Raw genomic sequence first — 16,832 nt, 5'->3', positions numbered from 1 at the left:
TTAAGCCCATTTTATTTTTTTAAAATATGTATTTATTTATTTAGCTGTGTTGGGTCTTAGCTGTGGCGCATGGGCTGCGATGCATGGGCTTTAGTTGCCCTGTGGCATCTTAGTTCCTCGACCAGGGATCTAACCCATGTCCCCCACATTGGAAGACAGATTCTTAATCACTGGAACACCAGAGAAGTCCCTTTGCCACTTTATAGACCAGGAGACATTCATGAATTTTCCCAAGTTCACTCAGCCAGGCAAGAGGAGAGCTGAGGCTCTGGTCAAGGGCTCTGACAATCAAGCCTGTCTTGCTGAACTCTAGACAGAGATTGTTGCCTCTAATCATTTGCTTTTAGGGGAAAGTACATTTATTTTTATGGTGTGAAGATTTTCCAGCCAGTCCATTTGTAGACTGCCATAAACGTGCTGCATTCTAAAGCAAATGTGTAAAAACCCATGCTTACCCTTTTGACACAGCACTGCTTCTTCTGAACCAAAAATTTTTCTCCGCTAGAGCGCACCCTGGACCTCATACCTTCATATTTTTCCCTCTTTGCCTCCGAACCAGAACACCTAAAGCCAAATCTGTAACTCACCCACCACTGACAGACAGTAACATGAATAATAATAGCTAACTACTCTCTGAGTTTTTACTACATGCCCAGCTCAGTAATGGGCACTTTTGTTAACTCAAACTCAGCTGCTCAGTCATGTCTGACTCTTTGGGACCCCATGGACTGTAGCCCGCCAGGCTCCTCTGTCCACGGGATTCTCCAGGCAAGAATACTGGAGTGGGTTGCCATGCCTCCCTCCAGGGGATCTTCCTGACCCAAGGGTCAAACCTGAGTCTCTTGCATCTCCTCTATTGGCAGGCAGATTCTTTACCACTGTGCCATCTGGGAATCCTCTTTATAAAATCATCCCATAAGTATTATATACCCCACAAGTATTGCAGCCCTCTTGGACCCCTCAACCAATCAATCAATCAATTATTCCTTTAGTGCTTCTCCAGAGGTCATGCAAATGCTGATCAGTACATAACGAGAGGCATAAGCTTATTCTGCATCTGAAGACGCAGAAGCCAGCTCCACCCTTAGGGCCATTGCTACCCTCTGCCCTTCTCAATCACTCCCAAACAAATCTTAAAATTGACAGCTGTGAAGAAGTCACCTTCCAGAATGCAAGCCAGGGGACCTATTTCAAGGGTCTGTCCACTGGTTCAGAAAGGAAGCTCCTCAGAAGTTGACACTCGCTGTTCTGAAACATTCAGTCTCTGCTCAGGGAAGTTCAGGGAAAGATGAGACGATTAGAAGGTCCGGCCTGATAACTCTGAGAATGGGCTGGGACATCTGTAAACACTGGGAAGACATAAACATCAGAGGAGAGGGAACAGGCAGGCCTTGTTCAGGGCGACTCGGGAATACCCAACCACACATTCTTGCACTCAAGCACACTCAGCCCTTCTAATCCATTCCGAGACAATGCAGACAACAAGTGAAAGCCGATGTACTCCCCACCTGGCAGTGGGTCATTTCACTCTCACTCACAAACCTCCGGCTGCCTGAGAGAAGAAACACAACAGAGAAGTAGCCCGTGGAAGGAATGAAAACGCGGTCCAACTCTTGCCACCGGAAAGCACACAGCCCTTCCCACCAATCACACAGCAGCGGAGCAAAGCAGGGCTGCGCCTGGGTGGGAGTGGGCAGGGAGGGGGGCCGGGGAGAGAGAGACCAGGCCGAACCAGACAACACAAACCCTGTCTGCAGGCCCAGGGTGCAGATTCTCGGCTGTCCAGCCAAGACGGGAGGAGTGTGGAAAACAGCCCTGTCTGCTACGGCCAGTCCCTGCCTCTGCACCTCTCAATGACCCATGGTAATTAGGAGCAACGGAGAGCATGGACAATTTTAACCCCCAGCTAACTCTCCATCTCGATTTTAGCCCAGTTTATCCTTTGTTTCTGGGAACATTTTCTTCTTTATCATCTGTTTCTTTTTTCTTCTTTACTTAAAAAAAAAAATGTCCAACAAACATAAACATGAAAAGATTCAAGTTTCAGGTCCTTGGGCTGGTCTTTCTCTCTGGCTGCTGCATTCCAGAGAACCTGCTGAAGGAAGGAACAGACAGAAAAGCTGGGAGGCTGGGTAACTAAACACCCGAGTGAGCAGGTATTGACGAGCCAGGCATATCTTGAACTCTTCGGAGAAGGAGCTGGGGAGCCATATAGTGATGGAGACCCAGAGGGAGACGGGAGGAGAGAGAAGGCAGAAGTCAGAGAGCATCAGTAGTGGTGGGGGCTCTCCAGAGAAACTGAACCAATAGAAAAAAAGAAAATATATATCTATATATTTGGATATGGCTATATATGTGGAGAGAGAGAGATTTATCTCAAAGATTTGGCTCCAAGCTGACAAGCTAGAAATTCAGGTAAGAGTGATGGGGCAGTCTCTAGTTCAACATCAATAGGTAAAGCCAGCAGGCTGGAAATTCAGGCAGGATATCTATGTCACAGTCTGGAGGGAGCATGCCTTCTTTTCCAGGAAATCTCAAGTTTCACTCTTAATGCCTTCAACTGATTGGATGAGGCCCACCCACACCACAGAGGGTCATCTGCTTTACTTCAAGTCAATTGATGATAAAAGTTAATCATGTCTAAAATAATACCTCTGCAGCAACATCCAAACTAGTGTTTGACCAAACTGACTACTGTGGCCTAGTCAAGCTGGCCCCTAAAATTAGTCGACACTGGGTCCCTATGAAAAATGAGACCAAGAACAAAGCCCAGTCTTATAGAAAACCATACACAGAAAAGCTGAGAAGAGTCATGGGTCCCAGAAACATGTATCGGGAAAGATGCCTCAATGAATGATGCAATCTTCCCAGAGAAAGAACAAGAAGCTGTCCTCCGAGGGGAGGAGCAGCTGGGAATTAAAGGCAGCTTTTCAGGCTGACTCAACCAAGCACCACCTATGCTGCAGACAGGGCAGTGGGGTGTGGACAGGGCCGACAACAATGTCCTGAGAGAGATCAGTGCTCCTGGGGTCTCAAATCTAATGTGGGATCTGGGGTAACACAGGAGATTGGGGCTCACAGAGAGGATGCAGAGGGGGTCGAGGGACTTCCTGGCCCCCGGGACTGGGTGTGCGCTGGCACCATGGCAGGCTCAGGAAGAGGTCAGAAAAGTCTCATAAGAGGCAGCAAGAAGAAAGAATTAGCCACGAGATCCTGACCTACCCTCATTCTAGGCCTCCTCCATCCCCAGAGCTTTCCCTGGGGGCCCCACCTAGAGCAAGGCCTCCCTCTGCACTCCTCCTGGACTCCTCACCCTGGGCACCGGAACTTAACAAGACTGCAAGCTCCCAAGGGCAAGGGCCCTGTCGCAGCCTTCCTGACCCTTCCCCACATCCAGCCCTGAGCCCCAGCACCTCACTCATAGGAGAACCATGGAGACCCAGGCGTAAAGGATGCTCAGAGTATACAGCCCAAGAACCCTGCTATTGCTTGAATACTTGCTGTGCCATCCCCAGCTGCAGGATTCTGTGCTAGCCTGACACTTCAGAGATGGGCCCTCACCGCTGAGTCAAGTGTGTGTGTTGGGGGTGGTGGGGGTTGGGGAGGGATGAGACCACAGAGTCTAGAAAAAGAAAATCTGCCCCTTTGACTCATCCTAGGAAATGCCACACTCAACCCTCAGACCATCCAGCACTAGATTTTCTTAAAAGAAAAATCAATACATGGTACCCGCCTGAAAAACAGGAGCAGTGTATCTATGTTGTAAAAGGAATTGTCCCACTGGGCCAAGAATACCAAGGAAAACAGTAGCATTGTGTCGTCTACAATTACCCTGAAACCCTTCAAATACCTCACACCCACCTAGTCTCTTATCAAAAATGAATGAAATGCTGAAGGATAACACAAAATAACAAGCTAAAGTTTTTAACAAGTTAAAAAAAAAACCTTTCCTGAAATTCCAGAACATGAAATTCCAGAGGCATAAGAAATTGCATGGCTCCTGCCTCAGGATTCTCTGGGTTGGCACAAATGGCGTGTGCTCTGGGGAGTTTCACAGAGAATCTGGCCGATGAAGAAACTGCAGGAACAAAAGGAGGGACTGGAAGGACCAGGTTTGAAGGCACTGACTTCCTGTTTCCAAAGAGCCAGTCCTGTGACTGGACATGCGGACTCCAGGGAGGAGATGCTGCAGGATGTATGATCTCGGACAGTTCGCAGGACACCACTGAGCAGCCCTTTCTATTTATTTGGCCACGTGTGTCAGCACCTGCGACCGCTTTTCTGTCCTCCCGTCATGCCCAGCAGTGAGCTGTCACTTGGCTGTCATCAATCCCCTAGTCTCAGAGTCATCCAGGGACCCCAAGTAACCCCTGAAGAGGAGGGGAACCCACAGAACTGTTCCTCAGAGCTCCCTCTGGAACAGACAGTGGCCAAGAAAAGGAGAGGTCTTGCCAGGGCAGGGAAGAAGCAGACCCCCTGACAAACAGAACAAAGTCAACCCTTGAAACTGCTCAGGTGTGTATCAAGCAGGGGTAGATGTAGAGAGAATAGACACAGAATACACACAGATTTAAAATGGTCACCTCTACCATGGGAATAGGTTTCTCCAAATGACCCTTTAATCAAGGGACGGCAGAGGATTCGATGGTTGGATGGCATCACTGACTCAATGAACATGAATCTGAGCAAACTCTGGGAGATAGTGAAGGACAGGGAAGCCTGGCGTGCTGCAGTCCACAGGGTCACAAAGAGCCAGACGCAACTTAGAGACTGAATAACATGATGCTAAAGCTGAAACTCCAGTACTTTGGCCACCTCATGCGAAGAGCTGACTCATTTGAAAAGACTCTGATGCTGGGAGGGATTAGGGGCAGGAGGAGAAGAGGACGACAGAGGATGAGATGGCTGGATGGCATCACTGACTCGATGGACGTGAGTCTGAGTGAACTCTGGGAGTTGGTGATGGACAGCGAGGATGGGGTCACAAAAGAATCAGACACGACTGAGCAACTGAACTGAACTGAACAACAAAGAGGCCTTGACATGAGAGCTGTTGATGGGTTCGGAACCCTGGGCAAGGCCCTTATTACTCTGGGCTCCTTTTTCTCGTTTAGAATGAAGCAGTGGTGGAGTTCCCTGATGGTCCAGTGGTTAAGAATCCAATTGCTAATGCAGGGGTAGTGGGCTTGATCCCTGGTCTGGGAACATTCCATATGTCATGGAGCAACTTGACTTCTAGCAAGATGGAAGAAGCCAATTACAAGCCTGTGTGCTACCACTGCTGAGCCCAGGCACCTGGAGCCCGAGCTCTGCAACAAGAGAAGCCACCATGATGAGAAGCCCATGCACAACAAAGAGTAGCTCCCACTCATCACAACTAGAAAAAACCTGCCTGCACCAATGAAGACCCAGAGCAGCCAAAAATAAACAAATAATATGAAGACTCTTGAGAGTCCCTTGGACTGTAAGGAGATCAAACCAGTCAATCCTGAAGGAAATCAACCCTACATATTCATTGGAAGGACTGGAGCTGAAGCTGAAGCTGAAGCTCCATTACTTTGGCCACCTGATTTGAAGAGTAGACTCAGTGGAAAAGACCCTGATGCTGGGAAAGATCAAGGGCAGGAGGAGAAGGAGACGACAGGATGAGATGGTTGGATGGCATCACTGACTCGATGGACATGAGTCTGAGCAAACTCCGGGAGATGGTGAAGGACAGGGAAGCTTGGCAGGGTGCAGTCCATGGGGTCGCAAAGGGTCGGAAACAACTGAGCGACTGAACAACAACAATACATCTCTTTAAAAAGGCAAATGCAGCAGGGGTACTAGAGGCGGCCACCTCGATAGCCCACCACCTTACAGCCAGGCCAGAGCTTCCCCACGGCTCCGGGCCTGAGCCAGCTCAGGCTCCCTGACCCCAGGAGAGCCCTAGAACCAGGAAGCAGCTGAGCACGGGGCAAGGCTGCCGTTTTGCCCCCATGCCTCGCTCCCCCAACCCCCACTCCTGCCACGGCCATACTGCGTCCAACTGCTTGTGGCTTAGAACCCACCCCCGCCAAACAAAACTAACAATGCCCGCCTCGTGTCCCCAACACACCCACTCACAGGCGTGTGTGCAGTAGGCTCTGTAAATAGGGCCCAGTGCTCGGATGAAGTGCTGTGGGTCAGGAGGCGTAAGGGAAAATTACAAACCAACCAGCCTGTCTAAATAATTTCTCTCTGGGGCACCTAAAATGGGCATGCACGGTTCACCGTTGTCTGAAGTCGTACCCTCTGTCTTCCCACACAGACAGACGCTGAGAACTGGAGGAAAACAAGATCTAAATTCTACAGAAGATACTTCTTCTAGGATAGACTATCCCAATATAGCATATAGGCACTTTTTTTAAACTTTTTCCCCAAAGCATCACTGACTCACAGCCACTCGAATTTTAGAAAAGGCGCCATCTCTATTGACTCATGCTCATATGACCCTTCCACCAAAAAGAATATGAAACTCTTCACAGTGGTTTTGCAATGACAAGTACTCAGAAGTGGTAAGCTGGCATCTCTGTAGTTTTTCTCACTAACTTCGCTGACCTTGACCTGACAAGCTCTTCCTTTAAGGACAAGAGCTAGCAAACAAAAATTCAGGTGAGAAGGAAGGAGGGGTCGTGGAAGGGGGAGATGGAAGAGAGATCTTTTTTAATTTGTCAAATAAAGTATCATAATTTCACTCTTCTCCTCCAAACAATAACGCTGCACATATGAGTGTGCTCATAAACTATATACCCTGTCTACTTCCAAAGTCTTCTTACAAATAAACCCAGAATGAGGCTGCTCAGACCAAAGCAGAGATGGCAGCTGACTTCTAACAAGTTGGAAGAAGTCAATTACAATTATCTCAGCAGGGCCTTCGATTAGTTTTTTCTTTTTTTCCAGCAGCAGAGGCCAAAAGTAGAACATTAGGATGCGGTGGGTTTGCTCTTACCACCACAAGCATACAAACTCAATAAAATCTTTGCTAGTGGAGCAAGTTCCAGACCCCTCCCAGTCACACTGCACCTCTATGTTCCAAACAGACAACATGGGGTGAAGGAGCAAGGCGACTGGGAAAACCGATCTTAAAACAAGATTAAAATGGACTGCAAGGCTAGGCTCTCTGGGGCCTCCAAATGTGTTTCAGATCCTCTTAGCAAAGGGAGAACTTAAGAAAGGCCTTTGTTGTCAGAGAGAAAGTCATAAGAATGACCACCCATCCCCACCCCTGGCTCTTATTCTGCTGGCCATGATGGACCAAGACACCTGCAGAAGATACGTGGGCAGACATCCAGAAGGCCAGTGATAGAAATAAACATCAAGGATTTGTTTTTATACAGATATTCTAAATGCACACCAGCCCAGCCCCATCTGCGGCTGCTAACGTTAGTGGGTTACTCATTCTTCCTTCCAATCACGTCATGCGCAAGTCTCCAGGTGGCTGTGGGGTATTTGCTTACAACGGCTACCGCTGGTTTCCCTGAAAACTGTTTATTTTTCCAGGCCTCAGGTCATTACATCACCCCGCGGTTTCTGGGCAGACCAAGAGCACTGGTTTAGGGGGTGGGGGATCCAGCCGGGAGGTGCTATTGCTCTGTGACCCGAAGTCCCAGCTCTAGGAGCAGCCACCCCGGCAGGAACTTCCAGGTAAGGGAAGTGTATCCAAAAGGTGATGGAGGGGCCCAAAGTAGGCCTAGGAGAGCACTGTTCCGACCCTGGCAGGTCAGGACAGGATGCTGAAAACAGCTTATTTGTGACTCGGATGGTGACTGAGGCAAACACCCTCATGTTCAAGGAGGGCAGGGGTGCATTTCCACCTGTGTCTCCGCTGGTGGCTGGTCTCCAGGGAGCAGGGTTACCAGCGGCTGCTGCATTTGCAGATGGACTGAAGGAAGGTCTGCCAGGCAAACAGGTGAGGAAGGAAAGACACAGTCCATTTGAATTGAACCCACAGCGCCAGGTGCTAGGGCCTCTTGAAGTCAGATCATGACGTTAACTAGAAAAGATGGAGATAAAGGAAAGAAAGGGATGGGAGGACAGAAGTCAAATGACCTCACAGGTGGCCACCAGTGGGTATCAGGCCAGGAAAGAGGGAAAGGGCTGTAGTACACGCCTTCAGGGCATCGTCTCCATGAACAGCAAAGTGAAGGCTCACACGACCACATTTCCTGAGAGATAATATTTTCCCAGAGGAGAAAGCACAGAATTTTGTCACACAGAAAGAGAGAGAGGGGAAAAAAAAAAAGACTTTTATAAATCACATGCTGTAGGCACATGTCTGCATGTAACAAAATTAGAAGCAGTTAAGATATGGATGAAAGATGAGATGAAGCCTAGTTTTTGTCATTTCTTGGATCTCTGTACTCTCTTCTCTAACATGTAAGTGATTACAGTTTTTTTTTTTTTAATCTAGTTATAATAAGAAATGCTTTGATCACTAGCCCCTGGTACCAAAATCTCAGCAAGAGTTTGTTTTCTTATAAAAGCAGTTTGTTTTCTTATAAAAATGTTTTCTTATACATGTGTTTCTGGCCAACACGTGTATAGGAGAAGATGCTCGCTGTCAAATTCTAGGATGTTCGCCACCAGGTGCATTGTCTGCTTGGCTGCAAGAAGAACTCCTGGTACAAAGGAGGCGAGAATCAGAAGTTCAACAGGCAAACTTGCTGCTGTGGACCCTGCCACGTACTCAGAGGGTGACCCTGACCATGATAAGACTACGACAAAGCCTTAAAAACAGGGACCAAAACCTTCAGGAGGAGGGAAGGAGACAGGATAAGTCTGCAGGCGTAAGTGTCATGTTGTTGCAAAACTTCAGCTGCCCGGTGGAACCTTTCCAACGTCAACAGTCCCCAGGCCAGAAACCAAGCCTGGCGTCACAGGGTCTGAGCGTGAAAGAAGGATGTTTGGGGTGTAAAAGAAGCTGGGATGGCCTTTTTCCTCTGGGAGAGAGAGAGCTGAGGAGGAGAGTGCTCACTCAGTCGGCTCACAGAGTCCCACTCCAACCTCCCCAGGGGTGTGGGTGGAAGCTCTCCAGACTCAGAATCTTTCATCAAACTCTAATGGGGAAGTGTCCCAGGGGCCCCATGCAGAGGCTGCTGTCCATTCCAGACCCCAGACCCAGACAAGTTATCATTCAAGTCTATGTGACTTCTCATCAAACCAAGTGAAATCATGTGAAAATTGGCCAACACAACACATCAAGGTAGTCCATTGAGGTGTTTTCAATAATTTACGCGCTCCTACTGTGTGCCAGGCCTTTTAGATACACTGAATTCTCAGGAAAATCCTGCAAGGCATTAACGACTTTATCTAATAAATAAGGAAATCAAGGTTCAGGGTAGCTAATTATTAACTTTCTCAAGGTCACCCAGCCTCTCAGTAGGAAGCAGCCAGTTCTACTGTTGTTCAGTCACTCCATGGTGTCCGACTCTGCGACCCTATGGACTGCAGCACACCAGGCTTCCCTGTCCATCACCATCTTCCGGAGCTTGCTCAGATTCATATCCATGGAGTCGGTGATGCCATCCAACCATCTCGTCCTCTGTTGTTCCCTTCTCCTCTTGTCTTCAATCTTCCCCAGCATCTTTGCATCAGGTGGCCAAAGGACTGGAGCTTCAGCCTCAGCCTCAGTCCTTCCAATGAATATTCAGCACTGATTTCTTTTAGGATTGACTGGTTTGATCTCCTTGCAGTCCAAGGGACTCTCAAGAGTCTTCTCCAACACCATAGTTCAAAAGCATCAATTCTTCAGCTCAGCCTTCTTTATGGTCCAACTCTCACATCCATAGAATTGCCTGATACCAGACCATGCTCATGCCATTACATGGCTGAGCTCTTCTGTATACAAAAGATTCCCTACCCTCCCACCTATGAAGGCCAAGCCTCAGGATGCTTTCTGGGCACTTGTGAGAGCATGCACGGGAAAGGATGTTAAAGCTCACAGGAGAGGTGGAAGTGCTACGTGAGCCACCTGAAGAATTTTACGCTAATACAGGCTTCCCACGGCATGTCAGGAAACATCTCAGGAGACACAGCCCCTACTTCCAAGAAAGAGACCACAAAATGTGAGAAAGACACACTTCTACTCACGATCCCACCCAAATGCTTCTACTTCAATCTTATATGGGCTTCCCTGGTGGCTCAGTGGTAATCCGCCTGCCAATGCAGCAGACATGGGTTCAATCCCTGGGCTGGGAAGATCCCCTGGAGGAAGAAATGGCAACCCACTCCAGTATTCTTACCTGGGAAATCTCATGGACAGAAGCCTGGTGGGCGACAGTCCATGAAGCCACAAAGAGTCAGACACGACTTAGCGACTGAACAACAACAATGCAACAATCATATACCAGCAGTCAGCACACTTTTTTAATGTAAAGGATCAGATCATATTTTAGGCTTTGTAGGCCAAACGGTCTCTGACACAACTCTTTAACTTGACAGTTACAGCATGGAAACAGCCATAGATGACTGTACATAAATAAATGAACATGGCTGTGTTCAAATAAAACTTTATTTGCAAATTCAGTCATGAGGCCTTTTGCCAGCCTGTTATGCACGTATGAGACATGATGGCCTTCACACAGAATTACATCAAAAAGGGTGGCAGGCACTCTGTCAGTATTACCACTTGACCATGATGGAGAATGTCCCAGTTTCTTAGAAAATGCCCACGGTATCAATCTTTGATAATGATCTCTGGTCTCAGTTTCTCTCTTGGAACCTTTAGCTCTCTCCCAACTATCTTGTCCTATATGCCAACCTCACAGATATAACTGGGGCCAACCATGGAAAAATAAGGTGACTGGGCCCCTCTGACAAAAGTAAGGGGGTAGTACCTGCCTGGAAACCATTCCTCAGCATGACCCCATACTCATGCAATTGGAAACTACTCAGAGGAAGAAGGAGTGGAAAGAAGAAGGACTTGAGTGGAAGCAAACATTATCAAACTTGACATCGCCCTTCATCACACACAAAGAACATAGCCCAAAAGATAGGCACTGTATTCCCAGAGAAATTGTTTTCTTCAGCCCTACCACTTACTACAAAGATCCGTCTAGTCAAAGCTATGGTTTTTCCAGTAGTCATGTATGGATGTGAGAGTTGGACAATAAAGAAAGCTGAGCGTTTAAGAATTGATGTTTTTGAACTGTGGTGTTGGAGGAGACTCTTAAGAGTCCCTTGGACTGCAAGGAGATCCAACCAGTCCATCCTAAAGGAAATCAGCCCTGAATATTCATTGGAAGGACTGATGCTAAAGCTGAAACTCTGATACTTTGGCCACCTGATACAAGGAACTTACTCATTTGAAAAGACCCTGATGCTGGGAAAGATTGAAGGTGGGAGGAGAAGGGGACGACAGATGATGAGATGGCTGGATGGCATCACCGACTCAATGGACATGAGTTTGAGTAAACTCCAGGAGTTGGTGATGGACAGGGCGGCGTGGCGTGCTGCAGTCCATGGGGTCGCAAAGAGTCCGACACGACTGAGCAACTGAACTGAACTGAAATGAACCATTTACTAGCTGTGAACCAGGACATGTTACTTCCTCTCTCTTGGCCTTTGACTCTTCATCTATAAGACAAGGACGACAACACTTTTCTCACAGTGTTATGGCGATGCTCAAAGAGAACACATAGCTGATACAGGTAGCTGATAGCTGTGATGACAATGACAATTCTGTCTTTATTGATGAAGATCCTTTCTGCTGCATCCTTCTCCGAAGCAATCAAATGCGTTAAGCAAAATTCTCTAATAGATATGACACACAGGCACTAAAGCCCTTGCCTTCACAGAGTATAGCCTAGATAGAGAAATTAACCACTGGTAGGTGAAAAAGGGGCTTCCCAGGTGGCACCAGTAGTAATGAACCCGACTGCCAATGCAGGAGACAGAAGAGATACAGGTTTGATCCCTGGGTCCGGAAGATGTCCTGGAGGAGGTCATGGCAATCCACTCCAGTATTCTTGCCTGGAGAATCTCACAGACAGAGGAGCCTGGCAGGCTACAGTCCACGGGGTCGCAAAGAGTTGGACATGACTGAAGCAACATAGCACACACAGGTGAAAAGAATCACAAAAGCAGTTGCTAAAGGTCAAATGTTTCAGGCAAAAAGTACCACATAATTTCAGAGAGAGCTCTCCCTCCTATCTACCCCTTGGGCACCAGATGAGAAGTGAGCCCCCTACTGGGGACTTTTTGCAGATACCACTTACAGATAGCACAGGTACCAAGACTTCTCTTTGACTTACCGTATTTGCTTAACAGTGAGGGAAGAGTGGAGGAAAGATCTAAGAAGAAGCTTCCTAATAGATGCTTTTGCTTAAGGTGACAATTACAAATTCTTTCCTAATTAAGGAATTCTCACTATAAGCAGTATCACTGAGAGTGAAAAGTGAAATTTGCTCAGTCATGTCCAGTGCTTTACCATCCATGGACTATGCAGTCCATGGAATGCTCCACTCCAGAATACTGAAGTGGGTAGCTGTTCCCTTCTCCAGGGGATCTTCCCAAGCCAGGGATTAAACTCAGTCTCCCGCATTGCAGGCGAATTCTTTACAGTCCCAATTTTCCCACCAAAGATGATGATAGTAATAAATATAATGTAGTTACAATTTATCATGCACTTACTGTTTATCACTTACTCAGGCTTTAAGTAATATACAGACTAACTTAGTTAACCTTTACTCACCATCCTTTAAGGGGGAGATTATTATTGCAGCTGAGCACTGAGGCTTGGTGGGGAGGGAGGGAGGCATTTGACCTCAGTGGGTGTTTGACTTCAGTTGATTTGACTTCACTTGACTTCACTAAGTGTTGAAGCCAGAAAGAGAACCCCAAATCGGTGTTTTAACCATGGCCCCTGTTCTATCAACGACTCTGGCCCACAGGATGTCACATGGGCTCCTTCCCACCCCAGTGTCCCAGGTCTCCTCCAGCTTCTGTCAAACAGGGAACCAGACACGGGCCCGGGTACTTGGCCAAGAAAATCAATCGATGCCATGTGGCTTCACCTCACAGTCTAAACCATTCCACGCACCCCAGTGTCCACAACCTTTAGGACAAAGCTGGCAAACCATACAGATAGCCAAAAGGAGGGCAAGGGCAGCTCACTCATTCACTGATGCTCATGCAAAACTGCCTCCCAGGTGAAAGGGATGTATCTTTAGTTCACAGTCCTTGCTGTTTATCAGGAAAAGATGATATGGCTAAATTCAATAACCAGCAGAAATATGCCAAGTGGCATTTCTCAGAATTAGGTCTGAGGCTGAAAGAAGAGTAAGTCCCCCTGATAGAGAAATAAATTGGGTCTGTTAATAACACATTGATGGACATCTAGTTTCTATTGATGGTAAATGAACTTTTCAACTTTGGTCTTCATTGATGGTAAATGATCTCTATAATCTGATCACTTCAGAAATGATTACCTTTCTATAAGGATTCCAGTTTCCCTGGTGGCTCAGTGCTAAAGAATCCGACTGCCAATGCAGGAGACATGAGTCTGATGTCTGGGTCAGGAAGGAAGGAAATGGCAACCCATGCCAGTATGCTTGCCTGGGAAACCCCATAGACAGAGGAGCCTTGTGGGCTACAGTCCAGGGGTTCGCGAAAGAGTTGGACACAACTTAGAAACCAAACAACAACTACAAGGGTTCAACCAGTACTAAAACCTGGACACTTACAAGATCTTGAAAGATCAGATTAGAAAAGACGTGATTGCAGGCAGTTAGTTAGAGCCTTAAAAACACATAGATCCAAGGTTCTTAAGGTTTGAAGTCCAACTTCTCTATGCCCAGCCATTCTTCCAAATCCTTCTGTATTGCACATAGAAAGTCAATTAAAATATTAAAACATACCATCAAACTATTTTTTTTTAGCTAAAAGGATCAACTACTTATGAAAGATGATCCCTGAGTCCTAATTGAAGACAATTAAAGTTGGAAGAGATTAACTCATCTCATCTCCTCATTTTACAGCTGTGGAAGAAACTGAAGGCCAAAATGGTGAAATGACTTGCCCAACCCCACACAGTAACAGTCATGGAGTAACCATGTGGCACCCATGGGTAGATCAGGTATGCACATAATCCAAGGCAGATAATTTACCTGAATTTCTTATGTTGGTGTTGTTCAGTTTGGAGTCCTTGATTACCAAGTGCTTAATCCAGAGAGTGGGAGCTGTGATTTCTGAAAAAAAAAAAAAAAAAAGAAGAGAGAAAATAAAGTCTGGGCAACAGAGAGTATGAAACTTGGGATGTAACCCCCAGACTTTTTAAAAGCCTGAGGCATCAAAGATAGAGCCATCTCCCTCATCCCATGTCCACTTCATCCCAACAGCCTCTTGCTTCCTCCCTATGGAAGCTCCTCTCTATCCGCTCATCCCATGTCCACTGCATCCCAACAGCCTCTTGCTTCCTCCCTATGGAAGCTCCTCTCTATCTGCTCAGAGGAGCCAGCTAGGGCCTCTTGTGCTGGGAGGCAGAGTGGTCAGAGTCCAGAGGCATTGAGCCACTCCATCCAGGAATAAAAATATTATCCCAGGAGGTGAGGAAAATGGGCCAAGCCAAGTCTCTCTCAGCTGCTTCCCTGGAAGAAGATTTAAAGGAAATAAATCAACAAACCAATGCCAAAAAAACCACAGAGACCATTTTGGAAGAAACAGCTGAGCCACAGCAGCTTTTAGCTCGCTGAGACTCTGCTCCACATGGGAAAGAAAGTAATGGGCCTAATGTGTGCTTCAATCTCTTTTCTAATGGTTTCTCATCAAACAGAGGCTGAATTCTTCATCCAGAGAGCTCTAGGAGGCCACCAGGCTCTCCAGGGCTGGGGTCACCCAGTGGACAGGTGCTGTGGAAATCTGAGGATGCCCCTGAGCACTGGAGATGAGACCTTTCGTGAGTACATTGTAAAGGTCTTCCAAGTTGACGTGGTCTCCATTTCCTACCCAGACTGCCCAGGGTCCAGGGTCCAGGGTCCCAGACTCGCCAATGATCTAGGACATTTGTGGATCACAGAAACATTTGAATTTCTAGGCATGAACACACAAGTGTTCCACTCCACGGCCAGCTGCAAAGGATATCTTGTGTTTTTGTCTAGAGCTGAGCCTGGGCTAGGGCCATCCTTAGCCAACAGTTCCAACAAGTGGCATCACTTCTTTTTGTTCCTCTGTCTCACTGTCCAGTCTTAGGATCCAAGCCTGGATATACTCAGCTGAAAGCTGCTAAAAGGTTGCTGTATATTGCACTGAGTGCCACATCTCGTTGTCAGACTTTCTAGAAACTACACTCTGCCAAGATTCCTGCTCCCCCTCATGGGAACCTGGAGTATTTAGCAAAGCACGCTGAAGGATATAGGCCCTGAGCAGCTCAAACTCACACTGAAGCCAGCCTTCTGCACCCAAGTTCCAGTTGTCCGCTCCTCAGACCTCCAGAGATACCCAGCCTGCTTTGCCACCAACTACCGCTATTTCTCTTGATCTAGCATTTCTCTTCCCCCAATGTCTGGACTCAACTCTCATGGTCCCTACAAGTCAGCCAAGCCGACTCCATGCACCAGTCTCTTTCCTGTGACTTTCCTCATTACACTGTTTCCACCATACTCCCTCCTTCGTCCCTGCCTGGAACACCCTGATTCTTCCCTCACACTTTCAGATTCAGCTCAAGTTCCCTCTCTTCACAGAATCTTTTCCCAGACCACTGTGATCTCTTTCTTCTGGAAATGTCTATCACAGAGGAAATAAAACTGAGACCATGTAGCTTCATACATAAATTCTCCAATAGTTGCCACTCTGTTGAGAGCAAAGGCTTTCATCTTATCTATTTCTCCTTCGTCCCCAGCAGGCCTCGCACAATGCTGGGTACAGCACTACAAGGACTTGTAAGAGCTGACTCATTTAGAAAAACGATGCTGCCGGCCTGTCTTTCTCAGCCACGGCTCCTCGGTCTTGGCAGTTTGCAGGGTCCATCCAGGCTGTGTTATTGTTGGATGTTAGTGGCCAGGCAGGAAGCCTGGTGAGAACAGAGGGCCTTTCCAGAAGTGGAGGGTGTACTAGTTCCTGGGAGGGTTTGCATTTTTTAAAAACGTTAAAAACAGCCTTGCTTAAACCGGGAAAAATTGAAATTAAAAAAGGAAAAAAAAATAATAGTAAAGCTTAAACAAACATCCGAAGGAAAGACGTGTCCCAAATTTGAAAACAGTGGGACAACTCAAATCTGAAGTAATACAGGAGCTTACCGTCTCCATCGAACACCGGCTGGGTCTCCATCGTGGGTGTCGGCTTAGACCCGTCATCTGAATTGAGGGTTAAAAAGAATCGAAAGGAGACTACCATTATTGAGGTAAATACTATCTACTCTCCAGCACTGTTGAATGGTTGGGGTTTGCACATGGCCCGGCCAAGTCCCAAGGAACAGATCAAAGAAAAAGAAAAGAAAGAAGAAAAGAGCAAGAAAGAAAAGAGCATCACAGAAGAGACACCAACAGTAAGACAAATCCAGGTGCATGCTTGCCATTCCAGGGAAGGAACCCAAGTTATCATGGCTCTGGAGGACCCCGTCTCATGACTCTGCAGCAGCATGACTCTGTCAGCCCTTGCTCTTTCCCCAGGAAAGCTGGCAGTGCTGTCTTCCCAGGAGCCCTTAGCTCTGGCCAGGCACGTTGGGAGATGCTAGCACGCTTATGGCATCAAGTGCTGATGTCCCCAGCTCCTTCCTGCCCTCTTGTGCAAGGCACCAACCCAGTGCCTTTCTAGTGGCCCTCACTGAAGAGTCTGAAGAAAACCAAAGACCATGGCGCCATTCCCTCCCAAACCCC

The 16,832-nt window shown here is 47.3% G+C and overlaps 1 protein-coding gene across 7 annotated transcripts in view; it reads right to left on the bottom strand.

Moving 5' to 3' along the window:
• Positions 1-16,832, bottom strand: part of SMOC1 (SPARC related modular calcium binding 1) — a 152,741-nt gene that overhangs the window by 22,812 nt on the left and 113,097 nt on the right. For 5 of the 7 annotated variants that reach the window (XM_070797775.1, XM_070797776.1, XM_019969132.2 and 2 more), the window contains exons 6-7: positions 16,254-16,343; positions 14,127-14,207 (exon numbers count right to left, since the gene is read on the bottom strand). In XM_070797775.1, the coding sequence (XP_070653876.1) occupies positions 14,127-14,207; positions 16,254-16,343 (171 nt within the window). The remainder of the gene's footprint in view (positions 1-14,126; positions 14,208-16,253; positions 16,344-16,832) is intronic. The other 2 variants (XM_070797777.1, XM_019969134.2) reach the window with 1 other exon arrangement.

This window comes from Bos indicus, chromosome 10 (assembly GCF_029378745.1).
Source record: "Bos indicus isolate NIAB-ARS_2022 breed Sahiwal x Tharparkar chromosome 10, NIAB-ARS_B.indTharparkar_mat_pri_1.0, whole genome shotgun sequence".
In the NCBI taxonomy this organism is placed as follows: Eukaryota; Metazoa; Chordata; class Mammalia; order Artiodactyla; family Bovidae; genus Bos; species Bos indicus.
The sequence above is the reverse complement of the archived record's forward strand: the minus strand, read 5'-3'. Positions and strand labels throughout refer to the sequence as shown.